The sequence below is a fragment of the Anopheles funestus genome, chromosome 2RL (genome assembly GCF_943734845.2).
Source record: "Anopheles funestus chromosome 2RL, idAnoFuneDA-416_04, whole genome shotgun sequence".
NCBI classification, from domain to species: domain Eukaryota; kingdom Metazoa; phylum Arthropoda; class Insecta; order Diptera; family Culicidae; genus Anopheles; species Anopheles funestus.
Genome location: NC_064598.1, coordinates 83,461,181 through 83,483,505, shown reverse-complemented (window position 1 = coordinate 83,483,505; position 22,325 = coordinate 83,461,181). Strand labels below are relative to the sequence as shown.

At 42.8% G+C, this 22,325-nt stretch overlaps 3 protein-coding genes across 6 annotated transcripts in view; 1 reads left to right on the top strand and 2 right to left on the bottom strand.

The window, feature by feature from the left end:
• The window catches only part of LOC125764461 (uncharacterized protein DDB_G0283357-like), a 35,449-nt gene extending 25,030 nt beyond the window's left edge, over positions 1-10,419 (bottom strand). For both annotated transcript variants that reach the window (XM_049428739.1, XM_049428740.1), the window contains exon 1: positions 10,284-10,419. The gene's annotated coding sequence lies outside the window, so the exon portion shown is untranslated. The remainder of the gene's footprint in view (positions 1-10,283) is intronic.
• A 369-nt stretch (positions 10,420-10,788) lies between these two features.
• Positions 10,789-21,948, top strand: LOC125764496 (dnaJ homolog subfamily C member 7). 2 transcript variants are annotated; one of them, XM_049428824.1, is made up of 4 exons: positions 10,789-11,221; positions 19,065-19,315; positions 19,381-20,430; positions 20,504-21,948. In XM_049428824.1, the coding sequence occupies exons 1-4, from the start codon at positions 11,040-11,042 to the stop codon at positions 20,620-20,622; spliced, it is 1,602 nt and encodes a 533-aa protein (XP_049284781.1). In that variant the 5' UTR covers positions 10,789-11,039; the 3' UTR covers positions 20,623-21,948. The 2 variants fall into 2 exon arrangements, with proteins under 2 accessions (XP_049284781.1, XP_049284782.1); XM_049428825.1 differs by lacking the exon at positions 10,789-11,221 and adding an exon at positions 18,334-18,598.
• On the bottom strand, positions 12,018-18,119 carry LOC125764453 (uncharacterized). 2 transcript variants are annotated; one of them, XM_049428721.1, is made up of 3 exons: positions 17,758-18,119; positions 16,157-17,144; positions 12,018-16,095 (listed from the first exon to the last, which is right to left on the bottom strand). In XM_049428721.1, exons 2-3 carry the CDS (start codon positions 17,115-17,117, stop codon positions 12,371-12,373), a joined length of 4,686 nt encoding a protein of 1,561 aa, XP_049284678.1. In that variant the 5' UTR covers positions 17,118-17,144; positions 17,758-18,119; the 3' UTR covers positions 12,018-12,370. The 2 variants fall into 2 exon arrangements, with proteins under 2 accessions (XP_049284678.1, XP_049284679.1); XM_049428722.1 differs by lacking the exon at positions 17,758-18,119 and adding an exon at positions 17,231-17,346.
• Positions 21,949-22,325: the final 377 nt, after the last annotated feature.

The window sequence follows — 22,325 nt, the reverse complement described above, 5'->3', positions numbered from 1 at the left end:
CTCCCTCCCCATTCAAAGCGCTCTTTGAGAAGTCACCAACATTTAGTTCCCTCTGTTTGTGGGATAAACCAGCGCAATAAGCTAGCTAATCAGCATCAAACGCACCAAAGAAACATTACAGATGGAAGAAAAGAAAAAGATACACACATTACACTTATTATGATGCCCCAATCAGCCGTACTTACGCGGGAACTCGAATACAATCCGCTCTGCCACCGATCAGAGGCTAATAAAAACGCAAGATGTGATGCAGCAAACAATTCCCCGCGATTTCTGAGCATCTGAATCTGGGCTTCGATGACGCAGGAGACTCATTAAGCTGTGGCTACAAATCCCGGGGTTGTCAGAAACGTTTGTTTTTTTTTCTACTACACACACACACACCCCAGGGTAACAGCTGAAGCAAATAAATACGTTTTATCTATTTCCCCATTTCGGTTTTCCTCTTCAAGTAATAGTTTTGGCTGTGGGTGAGAATTCCTCGTAATCAGAAAATTCATTTCCTAGGCTTGCCACGTGCAGAAGACGACCAAAGAAACGACCACCGGGGGAAAAATCCCCAAGCGATCTGGGAATGATATGATGATCATCAACTCAAAATCTAGCGTAATAAGCTAGTTTTCCACCAGTAGAAGTCAGTGTAGATGAAATGAACCTTTTACCCTCGTATCGGACTACTAATACATAAGCTATTTGATGTGGATAAGATACTTCACTCGTTTCAGTAGAGAAAAAACTTGTGGGTAAATTAATTGGAATGGAAAAAAATATAACGGAAAATTCAAGCTGACTTTTCCCTCCACCAACAATTTGTCATAGAAAAAAAGTTACCAACAAGATCACGGTTTTATGTGTTTTTTTTTAAATAGAGTTTTCAACAGACTAATTAAGCAACGCACAAAATTAGTGAATGCACGGAAGAGATCAACCGAAGACCGGGCGGATCGTATCATGTAAGTTTGACACACCCACCAAAGAGCCCAACTGCAATTTCTCACTCCCACCAGGGAATGCACATTTTGATGCGTTTCATCATCGTTTCCTCGAACAAATTATGGGAAAGTGAAAGGTGACGAAAGAAAAAGTATTGCGTATGAGATGTATATCCGTTGCTGCTATTTCCTTTTTTGTCATTATGATACAGACAATGATAATTTTACAATTTATACAAGAAAAAGACAAATGTTTCAAACATTCTATGCTTCATTGGACGAGTTGAAATTATGCGACAAACGTTGCGAACATGTGTCAGCTCCGATCAAATAGAAAGTAATGTTTTCACCGTAAGCATGTTTCCCATTACAAAAACCTCTAAACTCAATTTGAATCAATAAATCTTTTGCTTCGCTTTGAATGCACTCAGCAAAAACTTCAACCCTAGCTGCGAATGCGTTTCCCACAACCTTGCTTGTTTTTCATCTCCGCATGGGCCTTCGTTCGTTGAATTGCTTTCTCACCATGAGGCTGTTTATAGTTAACCGGTGCTACAGCAATTAACACAACAGAAATTATGCACCACTTTACCCAGACTCTAATTCTGGTTTGATCTTGCATTGGAAAGTATGTCCTAAACTATGCCGAACGCTCTCTCTGTAGCAGTAGAGTTTTGTTTCGATTGAAGTGTACGAAGCAAAATATTAGCTCAGCTTGAATGAAGAAAGCACATTAATGGTTGTGATGTGAAGAAAAAAAACAAAAATTGGCGACAAGTGAACGTAGAAAAGCTGAACGAATTTTCCCATGATCAGCATCGGATCGATTTCACTTTATTCAAATGAATGGGGGAGAAAATGGAAAATCTAACGAACTCACGCACTCTGTATCATGAATGGTGAAACAATAAAATATGCAGAGACAAATGGTTGGAATTAATGCTACCAAATTAAAAAACACTATATGAGCATAAAACTATGAAGCGATGGATTTTTAACGCTAACTAATTAAGTGCTTATGGTCAAAATCAATTCAACAATACCGTTAATAGAAAAGACTACTTATATTGATGGAAATAAAACATCTTTTTTCTAGGGCAAACTATGTTTTATATTAGGCTTTTACCACCTTAAAATCCGAAGAACCCGTGGACTCGTGCCTATGCATTCGGTTCTGCCCAGCGAAGATCGTGGTTCAAATCTGGTTCCGAACTTTCGCATTTAATTGATGCAAATAAGCCATCTTACGGCAGATGCATATAAACCCGTAAGTTATTCTGCAAACACAAAAGTGTTTAAGGGTACTCTTGAGTTTACTTAACGCATTACTACAACTTCAATGATTTTTAGACGATTTTATCCGTGAATACTTAACAAAGAATTTTTAAGACCAAGATCAAATTCTATAAAAAAATTACTACAGAAAAGATGTGTAAAGAAATTGGAGCACCGGATTCGACTTCAACAAAATCTGGAGTCAACACCGTCGACACCGGAATAAATCCCTAATTTTCAAATGAGTTTTTCAATAAGCTTCGTTGTCATCGATAACTTTAAACAGTTTTAATACATTCGTATTAATTAATCCAGAGTCAATTCCGGAAATGGATTACTCCGACTTCAGGAAAAATAAAATTTTGTTCATCACTACGACTAATGTAACATCGTTTAAGTCCACAAATTAATGTGATTAAAGTACAACAGAAAGACTCCAGCACAAACCACAACCAAATGTAATTTCTTCATTTAATGTCAACATTGAATGAGGTAAGTAATACAATAAACCCCAATAAAACTAAGGCAATTTTAAAATGACAATTTTCAATTCACTAACTTTCTTCGCAATCTCATTAGACTGATGGTACGTGATAATATTTTCGGCATAATCCATTTATGGCGTACGACAGCACAACGATGGGAAGTGTTGCCAAAAGCGTATTCCTCCAGGAGTTCCTTCATACATCCCATCATTCCGTGCTCGTGACTGAGAGCGCGAAATGGCAAAGAATTATTCACTTGCAGCCAGTGTACGAAGTGGTGTGTACGTGTTTTACCACTAACGGGAACAAGACATTTCTGCGATGGAAATCACAAATTTACATCGTTTCCTCATTGCTATAATGCAGCCAATTTGCAACTGAATGTCGCAAGCATTCGGGCTGCATCTGATTGCATGACTGGTTGTAACCGTAAATGGATTGAAGCACTAATATCAAACCCCGGACTGCGACAGCCAATTCCTTCTTTGTGCAGATTTGACAACAGCTGGGGCGTTGTTATCGTCCGGGACAAGAATATGTTATTGTTTCAATTTAACGAATGCTGATGGAAGTTTTACGTGCAAACCTTGACAGTTCCATTACAGTACGCTGGAAGGAAATTTCAAACTCCCCAGTACCATGTTCAATGTACATGAAAATTAATCTTGGAAAAGATTAAAATCAAACAAGCACCATTTTAATGAATCTATTTCAACTCTCTACACGTTCCTAAAGGTCATACTGCTAATTGAACATTTTAAAAATGCAAACAACCCACAAACGAACCACAAAGGCAGTGTCTTCTTTTGGGCAAAATTAACATTTACGCCATCGATTTATTTTGAGTTGATTTTTACTACTTTCCCACCCAGTTTTGCCTACTGGTACTTGCTGCTGCTGTCACATGCGATTGGCCAAATGCATGCAGTCATCAATTGTGCTGGGCTTAGTCAAAACTGGGTCGTGGCCTTTTTTGTCGGTGCTTATTCCTATTGCAATGCCATATTCGCGAAGGAATACTCAAATAAACACACGAAACACGAATTGTGCGCACCTAGCTGCAACCTTGAACTATGTTAATAATACAATATTGGCCAAGAAAAAATATTCAAACTTTGCAGAGACACTTCAATACAACTTATTAAGAGCTTAATAAGCAAAATGCAATTTATTGATTATTTTTTCACTCATTTCTAAAGGCCATTTGCAATTCGCTCAGACAGCATAAATCTAAACAATAAATATGCAAATAATCGTTTACATTAACAAAACCTCAATCGCATGCTCATCACGCATTACTTTTGAACATTCCAAGAAATGCTATCCAGCAATGAATTTAATCAACTTTCATCATTATGCACTTGTGCAGCTAGAATGCAATTATAATAAATGCGTGCATGAGCTCTCTTACCGACTGTAAATGAGATTTGTTTTCTGAGCTTTTCTAATGAAAGAATGGCCCTCAGACCCAGAGGGATTTTATTCTCCATTCGATGGAGTCGCAACACAGAATGTGCTTTATCCAACGTTACATATTCACTTATGTGCTAGATAGCAATTTAAATCGCCTTACGGCACACACGGAGTATGTACCGATGAATGTTTAATGAAGTAATTGACGACTGTAGCTCCCTTTGTGTCTGAAGTTTTGTCTCCGGTGGCCTATGATAACGGTGCAGAGGAAGCAAATGTAACGATTGCCTCGGGGATTTTCACTGCTTTTGTTGAGTTGTAACTTAAAAGCTTTATTGATTTCAAGGTATCTGATGTTATATCATTATATTTATATTTTTAGAAAAAAAATGATAAACCAATAAGAACTCTGCTGTTGTTGAATGCATTTTTGCAAAAATTAAACCTAATTTATTACTTAATGCCTTATAATCAAAATTGTCTTCGTAACTATACCTGTAAAAATGATACATGTTATTAGGTAATATTTTATCGTATAGATGAGTTATAATGATTACGATCGTTTAAAAAATCGAAGCAAGACGACGTAGTGTAAAAATTCATTCATCGATTAAGCTCCTCATGAAAAACTCATCGCACCTTTTGTCATCCAATTTCATCGCGATGCTATAAATAAACAACATTTTTATATTGTAAAACAAAAGAGAAAAAAAACGGCAACTTCAAACACGGCCGCTTCATCGTTCATGATTCATCGATCTCACCCATAATGGAGTGTGCGCGCAAGATCACATCACGTGGAGTTTGTGTTTTTGGTTTTGCTTCACGCCATAATGCACACCAAATGACACATCCACCCGACACCCGAAAGAATTCGCATAAAAATTGCGTGCCCGCGTCTTATTGGTGTTAAGTGTTGCGAGACGACGATCGCAATCAAAGGGAAATGTCAATAAACTTTGACCAGCGTTTTGGGTGCGCAAGCGAAACCAAGAAGATGGAAGAGTGTTCATGACCAGCAGAAAATGTTGTTGCGTACGAAAATACAATTTCAAATCTTAATCAAAACAAACAAACTACCAAACACCATCGATACAGTGACAAACTGCAACTGCGTGGTGTAGCGAATCGTTGCAGCTGGACAAGATGGGAACGATTTTTGTATCTTGTCAGAACAAGAGTGATACAAAATTAAACCAAACTGCTCTAGACATGTACAGGGGAGTAGTCATGAATAAAATAAAATACAAAAAAAAAACACTCCTCATGATGGGATTTAAAGCGTTGGGATATTTTTAAACATATCATTAGTGTCTCGTCGCTCCAACGATACATGAACCTGTCGTCTTGGCACATTAGACTGGCCGACGACTATAAGAATGTTTTATGGTTATTTGTCTTAAAAATCATTGAACTAAGTGTGAAGCTATTTTTCATTAACGAATACATCCGAGAAGAGGATTAAAGTAATGCATTAAAGAGAAATACATAAAAGCAAGATATTGGATAATTTTCTCATTCATCTCCTACACATTGGAGTGCCTGAAAAACTGAACCGAATGTCTCAAGAACTTCAAGTAAGGTTTACGATTAAACAGATACATCAAAACATTTATAAAATTTAACTAAAACACCGTTTGATTTAACTTATGATATTGCTACCCCCTTAATGGACATGGACACAAATCTTCCCCATTTATTAAGTTCACTTTTTGCAAACTCCATCTTAAAACTCATTCATTTTGTAGTCAGTCAGAACAGAAATCAGTAGTGCGGAATCGTGAAACCAGTGTTTCACGCCTTGCTGGGCACAACAATCTAGCCCGGCACAAGCAAATAATAAGGCACCTCCCGGGAAATTCACAGCTAGGGGGAGAGGTGCGATTGATTCGCTTGCGGCAACCGAGAACATTAATACGAACTAACGGGACGCCAGCATGAATGCGTCAGCGCACCAGGTAGGGGGGTGGTTCAGGTGCGCGCTGCTCTAATGGTAGATGGGATCATAAATTTATTAAAAAGAATCAACCCGTTTTGGGCCGATCTCGGTTGTTACTAATGCCTGTCAGATTCCTGTCTGCTTCTAATGACTAGACACGAGTGAGACGTTTCGGTCGTACAGTGAACTCTTGTAATGCGCCATTAATTTAAAGAAAACCCCTTAAACGTAAAATCTTGTAGTATAATAATAGTAGTTATTATTGAGATAACAGCCAGAAATAACGTAATAAGCGAATAAATCTTTAAGTTCCTAATGTACAAAGTATACTGCGCAACGTAAAGCTGTGTAACGTCTTCCAGATATGCTACAAGAACGATCACAAAAGAAGAAGATTGTTCCACCTGGTGCGGATCGTTCCATCTGACTGATCAACGATCGATATGTAGAACATTACGCTTCGCAAAACTTGAACAAACTTGCGTCATAACTGGAAAAAAAAACAAACAATAAACCATTGCCCATCACAGACTCCAAAACTCTGGTGAGGAAATTGAAACTCAATTTTAAAACCGTAAAATAGTAGAGCAAGAATTATTCAGCAGAAAATAGTTAGAACAATTTAATTAAATAATCATTCTTTTTAAACTATAAATAAAACATAATTAGAAGCGAAACACCCATTCTAGACGATACTTGACCGTGAATTTACTGAGACTTCCAACTCCTCGATTGAATTGTTCCTGAGAGCACGTTTGGTTAGGTTTGGTAGTATAATCTAACCCAAATTATGATCTATTTAGAAACAAAAGACCCTTCCCGTCTATTGTTCCACGTTACGGTTCAGCGAGCGTTTCTCGGTCGCAAACCTTCTGGACCTAGGATAAGAAACGATTGGCAATGTTATTTCGTACGGGGGTGGGTGTTTTGCAGTTTGTTTACCGTATGGAAACGAGCTACTTTCAACGCAAAAAAGCCAGCCGTACACGCCAAATAAGAAATGTATTTTGAAGTTGTTTTTTTTTTTGAGAGTCTACCAGGTGAATGATTTCATGGTTTGTTTAAATAATGCCAGTTGGAAACATAATTGATTTAGGCAAATTTTTCAGGATCTAAAATTACGACGCACCCTACAAAAAAAATGATGTCAGCATAGCTTTAAAATGTTATCAAGAATAACGTTAAAAAACTTTCCAGAATTCTATCCTACCTATGAAGCACTATAAAGACCAGTGATTCCTAGGTCCCAGCATCACAATTTATCTTTTCCTCTCTCTATCTCTCTTTCTCTCCCTCTCTCGACAGTTGCCACGATGTTCGCTTTTGCTCTTCAAGATCTCAAGATCAAGGCAAGAAACCGACCAACTTCCTTCGACTCGTAGCAGGCAAACGTACGTGAATCAAGCCGGGAACCGGGAAAGCAAACCGGCAAATCGAGAAAATCGGTAGGCATTCCGTGGACCTAACGGGATATTTCTAATGTAATGTTAGTTACCCACCCACCATCATCCAAGCGGTCATTTTCCACCATTCGCCCACCCTTCGCTTGCGTCAGAAAAAGAGGTGCTTTCCATTGAGGAAAGCGAAGTGTTGTATTTTTCTTTCTTTTCAGTTGTTGGGTGCGCTTTTGCACCTCTTCCTACCGGTACACTTGTTGGGTCTTACACCCAAGTTTTCCGACTTCACACTCCACTACTCGCTTCCATTTCTAATTTTCCCACACCGATGAACAATTTGCCCCTGCTGGTTGGTTTGATGGGATTGATTTGATTGAGCGTACATTCCGAGGTGTTTTTGCAAAAACCACACTTTAACCAAACGGAGATACACAGACGCATTTGCAAACCATACCATTCTGGGGCAAGAGTTGCTGTTAGCTTCATCCCAGCAAAACTGCACCGCAAATTATTTCGCAACGTTTCAATCGGGTCAGGGTTTTTGACCGAAAAAAATCGCGATACTTCCCTCATCCAGACAATGCTGCCATTCGGCTTATCGACAAAATTTAGAACGTGCAAATACAGCAATAATCCTTTTTCCCTACCAACATTAGAGTTATCACAAAGTTGTTTTTCGTTTTTTATCATGCGTTTTAACTTCCTTATATGTTTGCTAGAATTAAGCTGAAAGCACGAACTTTAAGATTTTTTCTGGAACATCACGGATTGTCTGCCGAAGCCCAGATTTGTGCCACAACACAACGGTCCAACACAAACACCGATACGCAGGTGCAGAAAATAAAACCTTGACCTGTGCTAGTTCTACGAACACAGTACTACTACTGCAAATGCTACCGGGTGTCCGGGGATGTTGTGGTCGATGCAGTCAAAACTGCATTATGCTTTTATGCTTTGCCACCCACACACGAATGCGCCAGTAGCACGTGGAAAGAATAATTGAATATCGTGCATTTGGTGCATTGAGAACAATTTACTGATGAAAGATCTGTAGTTTTTCTATACATTACTATGTGGTTTTGTGGTTCTGTTACTCAACCAGCAAAGTACATAAATTAATGATTAGAAATGCTTAATTTTTGTACCGAAACGGACACATTCGCTTACTTCATTACTAAACCATACTATCCCTTCGGGGCATGAGGAAGGCTAATTAGTTTGTTAAACTTTTAATGTGTTGTCCAGCAGGGTGCTTCACTAACGAAGCCCCCTGTGACATGCAGGGCACCTTCATACACACCTTACTGTGCGTGTATGTTTCTTTTCAGTTCCCAAACATGCAATCGAACACACAGAAACCAAAGGTCCACATAACACACCTAAAAACAAGGTGAAAAAAGGGCAATTTTAGTACGTTGCCCGTTTCTGTTGTTTCGTCCGTGCGACCGTACCATTTCCCTTTTCCCTTTCTATGTTTACCGATTGTACGGAGCCTCTCACCCCTTCCCAGGAACGGGAAGTTTGTATGCAAAGGTAAACAAAATATGGCTTCGACGTTTGGATAAATAAACAAACTAATCACCATTAGCGGGGTGGTTCGATTTCCTGGAGAATTTCGGTTTACCTTCGAGGGCATTCGGCGATGCACCTTTTATGTAGCTAAAAAAGTAAAATTTTTGTTTTTTGGTTGAAAATAAGTTTAAAAAATTTAAATTTTCCACTTACCACGTGTTGAAAGGAAGTTGTAGCCGAAAGTAGTTTTTTTTCCATCATGGCAACCAAGAACTGTCACACGCATCTGCACGCAACAAAGGAAGCCTTGTTTTGGGTGGTGTTAGTTTGATGTTCCTTTGTTTTGCCCATTTAACATCGCCGAATTCCTTTTTGCAGACAACACAGCACGCCAAATCCTGTTTCCTTGTGGGTTTTCCCTTGCCACAAACGTGCACCACACAAACACATGCATAACCACTCCTGCGAAATGACATACCAGAGCACGCAGCGTCACTTACACACAGTCACTTATGTTTTCCTTATGTTCCTTTCTATGTTTGCGATATGCTGATTTATGATAGGAAGGTTGAATAAAATTCATCCCCCAAATTGCTCTCGCAACGCACCGAAACAAGGTCACTGCACCGTGGGAAGGTGTTGTTCAAAATCATTGCTATGCGATGACGATGGTGATGATGATGAATTGGGCGACGCGATTCGCAAGACGCACACAGCAAGAGCAAACTTTCGGAACACCACGAATTTACAGCAGGTAACCTACTTTCGTCGATGTTGAATTTGGGAACGCTTTCCTTTCACCTCTGGGTGTCCGTGTCGCTTCTGCTTTCGTTTTGCCACATTGAAGCATCGCGAGATGGAACGTGGGATGGGATGGTTATAGGATTATGCTTTGTGTATGCTGCTGCTGCTGCTGATGCTGCCTCCTACCAGCGCGGAACACTAGAGAGAACGCTCCGGGAGGAACTCACGCTTGGCTTTCACATCAATTGCTCCCCTAATTCTTGCCTAACTAGCGGATGTCGACATTCCAAAGCACTTCCACACTGGACGGCGAATGTACAACGTTTTGCGTTACGTGCCGTATGCGTGTTCCGATATGATGCCACACAGCAGGAACAACTATCTTTCAACGCCAACGTCATCACCGTTTTGCAGCAAAGCTTAACTTTTCGCGAAATTATCGTTCTTTGCCATTCATGCAAACGTAATACGCGGAGCAGCAGTCTCCAAAAATGGATACGGCAAGAAAAAGGCCAGCGAGACAGGAAACAAAATGCACCCGAAGTTAAACGCTTAATTAATGTTTTACGCTGATAGTAATTCGTACGAGATTCAGCTCCACTCGTAGCTCTGCAATTCACACGCAAATTTGAGTCGAGATTTTTTAGGAGAAAATCGAAACACTTGCGACAATTTTACCAGGAAACAAACTGGCTTGTTCAACCTGACGTTTCTCCGATGTGATTTGACGTTTGGAAGCTGCCGTAGCATGAAATAAAATGGAAATTGTGACCGAATGCGTAATGAAAAGTTTCACTGTTCTATTATTATGTCCATGTTGAGTGAGTTATTTGTCCAACTGTGGCAATGAAGATGAACCAACAACCAGGCTGCATCGTGCAGTGCGAAATGACAGCAACGTGCAAAGGAAATTATGAAGAATGGTAAATTAATATTCAAATATGAAATATGATGCGGCTAAAAATAACTATTCTAACAGTTTGATTTAAGTAGCTTACACAGTAATTAAATTACTCCTATTTTTTGTGTATTTTTTCCTCATCTCTATTGTTTGTGTTGCTCTTGTATGTCACTGCTCAATGACCTCCTGCTCTGTATACATCTATCAGCCGTTTTTTCGTATGCGAGAGAGGCTATTTATTTACTCTTTAGCAAAAATTTTCCCTTCCGTAACAAAAAAGAGGAAATACAAGACCAACAACAAAACTTCCGTGCGTGATTCGTGTACCGTTTCCATTGCCCGTGTTTTGCAGGCTTCAAGTGAAAATTCGTATCGGTGTTAAATTTGTTAGCGGGAAAAAAACATAACCCTCCCCTGGAAAAATAGTGCATTCAGACCAATATGTCCGATACGGTTATCGATCTGGTGAACGATTCCGAAACGGAGGATGTGATAATGATCGATGATCAACCGGAAACTAGCATAAAGAAGGAGGACCGGGAATCGATGGATACCAATGAGCCGGAAGTGACCGAAGATCAGGACTCGGACGAGGTAGAATTTGTGCCAGTGAATATCCAAATGTGAGTACTAATCGATCGTCCTGTTTGTTTTTTCTTTCTTGCGTCAATGCTCGTTAAAGCATGCCTGTACGCATGCAAGCAAGGGTTGCAAAATTTATGGTTATGATTTGCTGTTGATACCATTTCCATGTGAGTTTTGCTTTTGCTTTACAACTCATCGCTAGAGATGTGCGAAAATTTCGAGATGATGACCGTGACCCTGATGAAACAATTCATCCTATTGCGGAACAAAAAAAACTAATCAATACTGAAGATGCAATCTCAGTTGCCGCTATTGAGAGTGAACAAGAAACGGTGGGCCACAAGGTGATTTATTTTTATGCTACAAAGCCTACCAACCCATAGATTCGTCCCCAAAACCCTCCTCGGGGGTGGCACACCTCTTTTACCGTAACACAATCTCATTTGGCCCGCGCGTTTCGAGGGCAATCGAGAATTACGCACTGAGGTAGAAACAATAAAGAGCATCTCGACGTGGTCCAATTCTCGGATCCATTGTGTAAAATATAAAACAGTATACGTACCGGCTAAACCCGAATGGGGAAACGATTCTGTCCGTCCTGTACAGGGCAGGCAATTAGTTAAATGTTAAAAAGATAACATCTTCCATTTAAAAGAATTTGCTTCGCGACATGTGCCGTACATAACACGTATCAAATGCGTTCTCTTTATCGCTATAATGTGTTTTTATCTGCTCCCTTTTACTTGTGGTACTTTTGCGGTTGCTGCAGTCCTTATAATCTATTCCAAATCCCACAGTTCTGGATGTTAGCGAGTGTAGCTAATTTCACAACAGTTACACCATTAACGAATTTATTGATTAAGTAGTTCCGATTCAGGCTTACACGTTTGCTGCGACCCTGTTTTGTGTCAAGCTTTTTGCGCACTTTTCGTAAATCGAAAAAAAATATTTAAAAAAAAACAATCCTTAACTTCACGGTAAACGTAACAAAACGACAAATTTTTAAAACCCTCCGCTCACGGTAGTTGAGAGTTTAGTGGCTAGCGTTCCCCCACGCAGAGATGCGCTCAAGATTTATCAGCCAGACTGTCAGCTCGAACAAGAGAAATGCATGCCTAGCATGCGTTGCATCGTTACCCTGACACTCAAGGCATGTTGTGGTTAGTTTTAGTTTTCCACTGTGCATCTTAAATGTGTACCGGAACGTGTAGGATGAGCTGTGCTCGATCATCAAAGCAGGCAGCACAGATCGAACATCGGTAATCGGCGGTTCCAGCGGATCCGCCGGTGCCTGTGTCTTGTGAGGTAGTGATGGTTTTGTCCGTGTACGGACCACTATCATCCGGATCGTTTTCTTCGTCCATTCGCTCCTCTATCATTCCAACTGCGGCGTCCTCTTGCTTCTCTACATCTGCCAAATCCATCATATGCAATGCATCTGCATACGCCTTGGTAGAAGCAAAGGCATCTTCGTGTTGGAAGATGTTACCGTGACAACTGCTATCGCCACTACCGTTACTGCTTTGCGCGTCATCCGCCGGTAGACCATCGTTTAGCAGCATTGCAGCCAACCGCTCGGAACTATCCATCCGCACGCTCGGTGTCTCATTCACAGCGTTAACTGCATCCGTTAGCGCGTCCGATGCGACATCCTGTGAACCGGATGGTGTGTCATTTTCTTTGCTCGGTCCCGTTGCGCTCGCTTCATATGCTTCCTTCAAGAAATTGACTTCGCGTTCGAGCTGACGGCGCGTCAGTCGCTGACTGCGTAACACTGCTGGTGGTGTTTCTTGGATCACTTTCTTAACAGGTTCCTTCTTTTCGACGGGTTCCTGTTGCTGCCGGCCCGAAACAGGCCTTTTGTTTTTCGCCTTAGACTTTCCTTTCCGTACCGTTGCTTGCTTACGCGGGATGGATGTTTTACCGGCTTGCCGGTTGTTGGTACGCTTGGCCGAAGGCGCAGACAACATGTTTCGCGATGGAACATTCTTTACTGGTGATCGTAGAATTTCTTCCAGATCGTGTACGGTGTCACTGTTGAACCGATCCGTGTACTTGTTCCTGTGCGATATTTCCATCAGCAGCTGTTGGTGAAAATCATCTTCCGACGCGCTAAATGACGTAGTAGCTTTGCGAGGTTGTGTTGGGTGTCCGTAACCCCGCCGGCAACCATCCTCCACCATCGGTTCATCCATCGGATCGTCTGTATTTCCATCGTCCAGCAAGGGAAAGCTTACGGAAGAGATCCGGTGCGACGGTATCTCCGGCAGCAATGAGTTGCGCTTGCGGCTACGGAAAAATGCTTCCATCACGTTCGTGATCGTACTGCCGGCACTGTGCGGTGAAGCGCGATCATCACCGTCCTTCATCTTGACCACCGCGTCAGGTGAATCTTTGTTGACAAATGAAGTCGTACGCTTGCGGGATGCCCTTTTTTTCGTCGCATTACTTTTCGATTTTTGTGCGATGCTGCTGCTGCTTGGTCCGGCTTTTTCTTTCGACTTTGTAGTAACACTCCCCGGGGCGGATGGTTTCGATAGCATGCGAGCAGATTTGCCACTGTTAGCAGGCGAAGGTGCATCTTGCTGCTGTCCTCCATGAAGTAGCACGATATTGCTCAACAGATTAATACCATTTTCATCCAGCATACCGTGCGATGGAAAGGATGGTTTCGAACCACGCGATTCACCCCGCCGTCCGTACTCGAGATTAAGCTCGCGTTTTGTCTTCAGTGTCCCATCCGGGTGGGACAAAACGATCGACGATTTCGATCCGTGATGCTGCTTGGCAGTCGTCTTCTCCTCCGTACGGTCGGCACTTTCTTCACAGCCAGCTTCATCCCCATCATCCCCATCATGGTCATCCTCGTCCTCATCATCATCGAAGTCTTCGGGTGGTTTATTTTTTTGCTTCCGACGGCCACTTTGCAGCCGTTCCAGTTCGTGCGGTTTCAACTTTCGCCGTCGTTTGTACTTCCGCGGAAATGTCGGTGGTTCGCGCTTCATCGCCGTGTTCATGTCGCTGTGCTTGATCAAATGCTGTACCAGATCGTCCGTGGTAGAAAACGGAGAACTACACACGCTGCAGTAGTATGGCTGGTTGGGTGATCCACGCTTCGCATCCGCTTGCGAATGATGCGCACGGATGTGTTCGCGCAAAACCACGCGCTGATTGAACGCCTTCGGACAAACGGGACAGGCGTACGGTTTTTCCCCCGTATGAATCCGCTCGTGCTTCCGAAGCGTACCCCCATCGGCAAATGCTTTCCAGCAGAACCGGCAAGCGTACGGCCGTTCGCCGGTATGGATGCGCATATGAATCTGCTGCGAAGAGCGGGAACCGAACGTTTTGCCACACTCGTGGCACGGATATTCGTTCGATTTCGTGTGCGAATGGCGATGGTTCATGAGCGTACGGCCGTCGGGAAATTCCTGCTTGCACACCTCACACCGAACCGTCTTGTTACGGTGCGATTCCATATGGCGCTTGAGCCGTGTCATGTGGTGGAACGTTTTGCCACACTGCGAACAGGAGTGTGTCCGTTCCCGCGAGTGATCCCACGCATGTTTGATCAGCGTCGTTTGACTTTTGCACCGTTTGCCACAGATCGCGCACGACGTTGCGCTCAGTTCGTTCCGGTGGCGCTCCTGTACGTGCTGCTTGATGGTGCTTTCGTCGAGAAACTTTTCACCACACAGCTGACACTCGTGCGGTTCGTAGCGGTTGTGTGTTTCCGAGTGTTCCAACAGTGCCATCCCACTCTCGAACGTTTCCCCACACTCACGACACGTCAACGCGGTCGGTTGGTGCTGCGTAGCGTTTGTTGTCTCCTGATCGCTGGAGCGATTCTCATAGTTATCGATCGAGTAATCTAAATCTCCGTAGTCCTCTTCTTCTATCTCCTGATCGGTGACTTCCTCCTCGAGATCATCACCGTAATCCATGGGTTTGGCGGGTGTTTCCTGCTTAACGGTCACATTACGAGGCGTTGTATCAATAACGGAGGTGTAGGCCGCACCGTGCTTTAGCTGCGCATGATTCAGTATGTGTTCCAGTTCGAAGAAAACGGCATTGCATTTATCACAATTGTATCGATTCCTAGTGTCCACCGATGTTCCGCCGGAGACGTGATCATACGCTTCATGAGCTGGTGGTACCCATTCCGCTTTGTTTTCGTTGCTTACGAGTTCACCCTTGCCGCGTTCCGTGTTGTTTGCCGTTTGCTGGTGCGCACGACTAACGTGAATCTCCAGTTGTGACAATTCATTAAATTGAGCATAACAATAATCACACTCATAGCGCGTTCTGTTTGCATGGGTGCGAGAATGAGCCATCAGTGCTTTTTCCCTTCCAAACGATATGCCGCACTGCTGACAAACGAACGGTTTGCGTTCGTCAACGATGGGAAAAACTGCCCCCAGCGGAGCAGCAGTTGTGCCATTGAGGTCAGCATTTTCAATCGGTTCTTTTTTAATTTGACGATTCACAGGTACGTTTGTCCGTGTTGCTCCTGTCGATCGTACCTGTGTTGATGCTTTGGTCGCTGGGGCTGGCTTTGTTCGTGCGGATCGAATTTCTGCCGGAGCGATTTGTTTTTTTCGTGCCATTCTCTTGCCTGTTGCCATTGTAGGAAGCGTGGAGCTTGGATAATCCGTATCGATGATAGAGTGCTGATCGACCCCTAGTGTACCATTGCTGATGAAGGATGTACGTTCGACGGGTTCATCATGCTCGTAGGAAGACGATATCGTCGCCGAAGAAGCACCATAATTCGTGGTGGAAATCAGCTGCATTGGAGGTTGTGAGTTGTAGCTCACCATCGCCTCCTGTATGTAGAGATCTTCATCCTCGCTCGAATGTCTGGTACGATGTTTAATATGGCTAGCTGTATTTGTAAGATCCGATAGATCATCTGCAATAAGAGAAAACAATTTTAATGGCACCGCGGTTGAAAAGCACTGGGAGACACTTACAATCTGCGTCGTGATCGCCCCGGAGAGACAACTCATCCTGCTCGGTTCCGGCGTACGCGTGCTGCTTGAGATGATTGATTAGATCCGACCGTCGACCGTACTGAGCACCGCACAGATTGCACATGTGCGGTCGATCATTCGAGTGTGCCATCAGGTGGTTCTGCAAGCTAGCCTTCTTGCGAAACCGCCGGCTACAGAAATCGCACGGATATGGCCGGGACAGTGTGTACTGGTCCTGGTCGAGCGGTACCGGTATCTCATCCTCCACCGCGATCGTATTCACACCGAGCTGATCGACCGTCACCTGTACACACTCTTCACCCTGCGATTGAACCCAATCGTCCGTAATTACTTCCTCCGTCACTTGGCACTCTTCTGCGTACTCGGCCTGAAGTTGTGGCGTTTGTTCCGCTGCTTCCACTGTTGCTCCGGAATCAACATATCCATCCAGTTGAAGCTGATTTTGATCCGCTACCGATGGCAGGGAAGCGATCGAAAGGTGGTGATTTATTTTATCAACTTCCGACACCGACGGGGGCACATCGGAAGAGGTCATGTAGATTAAATTTTCCGGTGGAATTTGATCAATGTTCTGTATCGATCGTTCGTCGACGAGATACTCCCGGCCGTCGGCTGTTTGAAGCAGAATGGAATCATTCAACATAGTTCCATGGTTGGCGGCCGTTGATCGGCGAAGTGGTTGCTGATGTTGCGACTGTTGGTTTTTGGTCACTGTCAAATATGAACCATCGATCGACGTTCCGTACAACAGTGTGCCATCGTTGTTGCTCACCGCACCTTGACTCGGGATGCTTATAATCTTCACATTTGGCCGTGCGTTTGTGACATACTTTAGCGTTGAAATGCTTCCACCATCATTGTTTTGGCTGGTGGTGGTGCCGACTCTAGTCGTCTGCTCGGTTGTTGCCACTTGCCACACCGGGAATGCGTTGTGGTTCATCACTGCGAGCAAAGGTACGGTTTCCCGCTGCAGAGAAAATGATAAATTTGTACGAATTACTCAACAAATAGTAGCGAACCGTATCGTAATTTTCTTTGCCCGCTTTGCATTACGATAAAATGACAGTTCCGAGCTTTGGCACTTGCGCACACACGCTTCGTGGGAGATAAAGTAGCTTCGGCCGTACGCCACCAGGGGACACTAGCTGTCGGTTTTATGTTGGTGATCGGGATGTTGTTTTATGCTATGCGAGACAAACCGAAGCAGCAGTATCGCTTTTGTTTGGTAGCACAAACTTAGGTTATGGTTAACATTTTTGAGGTTATTCAATAATATCCGACATCAAAACAAAACCTCGTATCAGCTGATTTGTGTACACAAACCACTAGTACTAGGCGCGGGGAAAGAGAGGGTGCCCCGGCTGTGGAAACGCGTGTGAAGACGATTCAGCACTTATTGGATGAACAAATTAACGCGATGAATGCGCCATTTTAGAAAATAATGTTACACTTTGTTATCGGTTCGCCGATTTGCCCGCGCTATCAATGTTCTTCAATGTAACGCAATGTTCTATGAAAGGACAGTCCAAATGTTGCATCTAATCGATAATTACGGTGCAGAATATATCATTGATGCCTACTTTCAAGGATGGTCCACCGCCGAATGTTTGTCACAAAATTCACTATGCGTTTGGTGTCCTTCTGGGACACCAAAATAGGCAGGCCAGTGGAGCCGCTGGATAGATTCAGTTTTGCAGGGTGTTTCACGCGCACTCCATCTTCTGCAGCATACGCTCGTTAAGGAATAACATTTTTGTAGAGAAAATAAGAAAATGTACAATGTAAACTTATTGAAAACAATTGCAAATGCGAAAGAGAAAATTAGACTGAGTTTTTTTTGTTGCCCTTCACTTTGACAGCTAGCGAACGGAGCAGATTGGTTCGGATCCATCAATCCGGATTGCGAGACCATCACTAGCTTCGCGGAGGATGTGGTGGGCAGGCTAGATCATACGTACTCAGATCTTTCCTTTCGTATCATAAATGAAAAAGGGAATTTATGTATTTTTAATTACTTTTATAAAAAAATGCGATAAATTACATTGAAAAGTACGAGTGAGCTATCTTAAAATATGCTCGTATTCATTGTGTTGCATTTTGTTAACGACATGAGGAAGCGAACGTTCCGTCAAATCGATAAACCATGAGCGAACCTGGCGCTCTTTCATTCCGTCTTCGGATTTGGCTCGTGGTGGTGTGAAATTGGTTGCTATTTGGAAACAATACAATCTCCCTTTAACAAAACGACGGGAAAACTTTTGTTTTCATTTGCAAACAATTTCCACCGGTCTACTAGAGACGGAATCAGTGCAATTAGTTCGTTTTCGTGCGGCTGCAAGTGATTGCTTGATCAGTTTTATTCATCGCCATTTACCGTGCTTCGTACGCGCGCTGCTCAATGGAGGAAGTGACGATCGAAAGGTGTGTATTACGTCGATTAATATTGTCCAAAGTGCAAGATTTGGTGAACGGTTTGTTGAAAAATCATACACCGAACGCAGTGTAGTTTTAATTATAGCATTTATATGGTGGCAGTAAAATTGTGTCGCAAAAAATTGAGTCGTTCGATTTCCACTACCGTACCTTCACACTCCTTCCGCTACACCTGATGTGTTTGCATCATAAAGCTAGACTACCCCATCGTCAGGTTCACCTAGCCGCCGTTCTCATTTTCCCACATCCCGTCTCTCCGCCTGTTCTATCAGGTGTGTGTTTTCTGCGATGTGAATATTTATAACTGAGCTTCTGAGGTTGAGTTGCACATTTGTGGAAGAAGAAAAAAGAAGGGCTATATTACGTTTGCCAGGTGTGACCTTTGCGAAAAGACAGCATGTGAAGCTTTAATGTTTGTTTTTTCACTTCTTTTTCCTTGTTTGCGTCGTGATAGGTTGGCGGAGGAGAAGAAGAATTCCGGCAACGATGAGTATAAATCGAAACGGTACGAAGCTGCCCTCCGGCTCTATTCGGAAGCGATACACCTCAGCCCCGAAACGGCCGCCTACTATGGCAACCGATCCGCCTGCCACATGATGCTCGGTGACTATCGGTCTGCGCTGAACGACGTCAAAACGGCCATTAGTATCGATGAAAAGTACGAGAAGGGATACATCCGCATGGCCAAATGTTCTTTAATGCTCGGTAAGTGCTAGTGCTGTGGGACGAATTGTGTGCATTATAGTTGACATACTTACCTTTCCCACCAGGCGACGTGATCGGAACGGAGCAGGCAATTCGAAAGTTTCTAACACTGGACCCATCGAACACGGCGCTAAGGGACGAGATAGCTAGCCTGAAGCAGTTGCGTGATTTGAACGAGAAGGCGGCAAGCTGCTACGATAAGAAGGACTATCGCACCTGTCTGTACCATTGCGATAACGCGATCAAGATAGCCCCCGGGAGCATACAGAACAAGCTGCTGAAAGCGGAATGCTTAGCAATGTTGGAACGGTTCGATGAGGCGTGCAACATTGCGATCACGATCATGCAATCGCACAGTACGAACGCGGATGCGATCTACGTGCGTGGCTTGACACTCTACTACAGCGACAATCTCGAGAAGGGATTGCTGCACTTCGAGCGTGCCCTTATGCTCGATCCTGACCACAAAAAGGCCAAGGTAATGCGCCAGAAGGCGAAACAGCTGAAGGAAAAGAAGGAATCGGGTAACGAGCTATTTAAGACGGGCAAGTTCCGGGATGCGCTGGCCACGTACACGGAAGCACTGGGGCTGGATGCGCAGAACAAGGACATTAACAGCAAGCTCTACTACAACCGCGCACTGGTAAACTCGAAGCTCGGCAATTTGCGGGAAGCGATAAACGATTGCTCCAGCGCATTAGCCCTCAACGAGAAGTACATGAAAGCGCTGCTACATCGTGCCAAGCTGCACTACAACATGGAAAACTTTGAGGAAGCGGTAAAGGATTACGAAAAGGCACTCAAGCACGATCGTACGCAGGATGTGAAAAATTTGCTAAGGGATGCCAAGTTCCAGCTGAAAAAGTCGAAGCGCAAGGATTACTACAAGATACTCGGTATCACGAAACAGGCGACGGAGGATGAAATCAAGAAAGCGTACCGCAAACGGGCCCTGGTGCACCATCCGGATCGGCACGCGAATTCCACGGACGAGGAAAAGAAGGAACAGGAGCGTAAGTTTAAGGAGCTGGGCGAAGCGTACACGGTGCTTTCCGACCCGATGAAGAAATCCCGCTACGACAGTGGACAAGATTTGGAAGAGATGAACCATAGCGGTAAGTACGCCTGGGGAATGTCACGTGGCACAATAATTTTAATCCCGTTTTCCATCGTTTCGCTCTCTTTCAGCTGACATTGATCCGCAGCAGATCTATAGGCAATTCTTCTTCCCGTCCGACTACGGTTTCGGTGGATTCCCCGGCGGTGGCGGTGGCAATAGCTCAAACTTTTCGTTCCATTTCGGTTAAGAGGAAGGATACGTTTGGCATCAGGCTAAAAAGTAGTAGCAACAGATATTAAATGTGTAAGAACGTATGTGTATAGCCCAAGTAAAACGGAAATCCACATACGCGTGTGTGTTGCCGCCCTCCCCATCACTTTTTGCCCCGTCCGTAACGGGATACGGAATACGCGCACAAGGAAGAACGATTCATTTGCACGGCTGCAGCATAATGCCATTCACACTTCCTTGTTCATTGAATACCTAGTAAAACTAACATAATGAATCATAAACAAAAAAAAACGGTAAGTAAAAAGTAATTGATGCGAGACCCAACCGTTGCAACTATCGGCGGGCATAACATAATTTTTCGAAACTTATACCTCAGTTTTGTAACTCAGCATATCTTTTCGAAGTTGCATTTGATACAGAGACATATAACATCGCTTGAATGGGAAATGATTATGTTTTACTTTCTGGATTCTTACACTTATTGCGTTAAAAAAAAACGACTGCAACTTTTTTTTGTAATGTTTCGTTAGATAGGAAGTAATTTAAGGAAATATTCAATATTTGTCATTTTCTTGGACTCACGACAAGTCTGTGTTGGTTTATAACGTGGAGATGGTCTGTTCAGTAATAAAGTAAAGTATCATAATATTTCTACTACATTCACTCTAAGACGTTGATGATTTTTTGGCGTGTCAGGCTTCTTATCTGGAGTCGTGTCTGTCCTGTAATGGGAATGTTTAACGATCGTATACGATCGGTTTTTGACGGTATATAACAAGACTAATTGTTGCTATCGAATCTTAATCTTTGTAGTACTACAACCTCAGTGGTCATGGCCTGTGATTTCTGGCTTTTGCTTGCCTTTTTGTTTTTCCAGAAAGCTGGGTACTAAGTATGACTATAATTTGGAACCGGTTCTATCGTATAAGAACCGTACGATTGCCAGATCTTACCTTTTTGCAAATGAATAAATCACTAAAAACCCGAAAAATGTGGTCGTAATGTAACCACCATGCACGTTTATTTTATTTATTTTGGAATGTTTTATTTGATGCAATTTTCAACGCTTGGATTTGTAAATAATAATTTATGCTGGTACGAAACAAAAAAAAACGCATTAGAATCTTAATCATCCATCTCTCGTCTGCATGTGACTAGGCAGGAACCGGTCGTAATGAAATACCGTAACCGTAAACAAATATGTAATCCGATTGTGAAACCAAACTTGCATACAACTTACAACAATTTACAGGTGAAATTAATTGTTAAAATGGTGTACCGGGCAATTGGGTGATGTTAAGAATAAAACAAAAATGCACCTATTGCAACCGTACAAAAGCTATTTGCATGAGAAACGTTTTAATCTTATACAAGGATGTAGAAAATTTGAAAGAAAACAAAATCACCCCAAGCCTGATTTGAGATGTAATGGTTGAGATGGAAAACACATTGTTTGCTAGTTTTTGTTTTTTTTTTGCCGGAAGATTGTTTATTTTTTTTTTTAACATTACTCCACACCTTGCATATAGTCAAATCACGTGTCATTTAATGGTCAATCGTGTACAATTGTGTTTGTGATCTTGCGCGTGTTCATTTAACATCTTGCTAACCTTTACGTTCTATAAAACATTTCATTACGAATAATCGATGGCACAAGTGTTTTGCGTGCACGTGAACAAGAATACATAATTGGTACGGTTTTATATGGTTGAAATTTTA

What these genes read in the sequence shown, in the direction of transcription:
- LOC125764453 (XM_049428721.1), bottom strand. Translation starts at nt 17,117, where the DNA reads ATGAACCACAACGCATTCCCGGTGTGGCAAGTGGCAACAACCGAGCAG. An exon ending in GGGCGATCACGACGCAGATT is followed by an intron (nt 16,096 to 16,156) that starts GTAAGTGTCTCC and finishes CTCTTATTGCAG; the next exon opens with ATGATCTATCGGATCTTACA.
- LOC125764496 (XM_049428824.1), top strand. Translation starts at nt 11,040, where the DNA reads ATGTCCGATACGGTTATCGATCTGGTGAACGATTCCGAAACGGAGGAT. An exon ending in CAAATGTTCTTTAATGCTCG is followed by an intron (nt 19,316 to 19,380) that starts GTAAGTGCTAGT and finishes CTTTCCCACCAG; the next exon opens with GCGACGTGATCGGAACGGAG. An exon ending in GGAAGAGATGAACCATAGCG is followed by an intron (nt 20,431 to 20,503) that starts GTAAGTACGCCT and finishes GCTCTCTTTCAG; the next exon opens with CTGACATTGATCCGCAGCAG.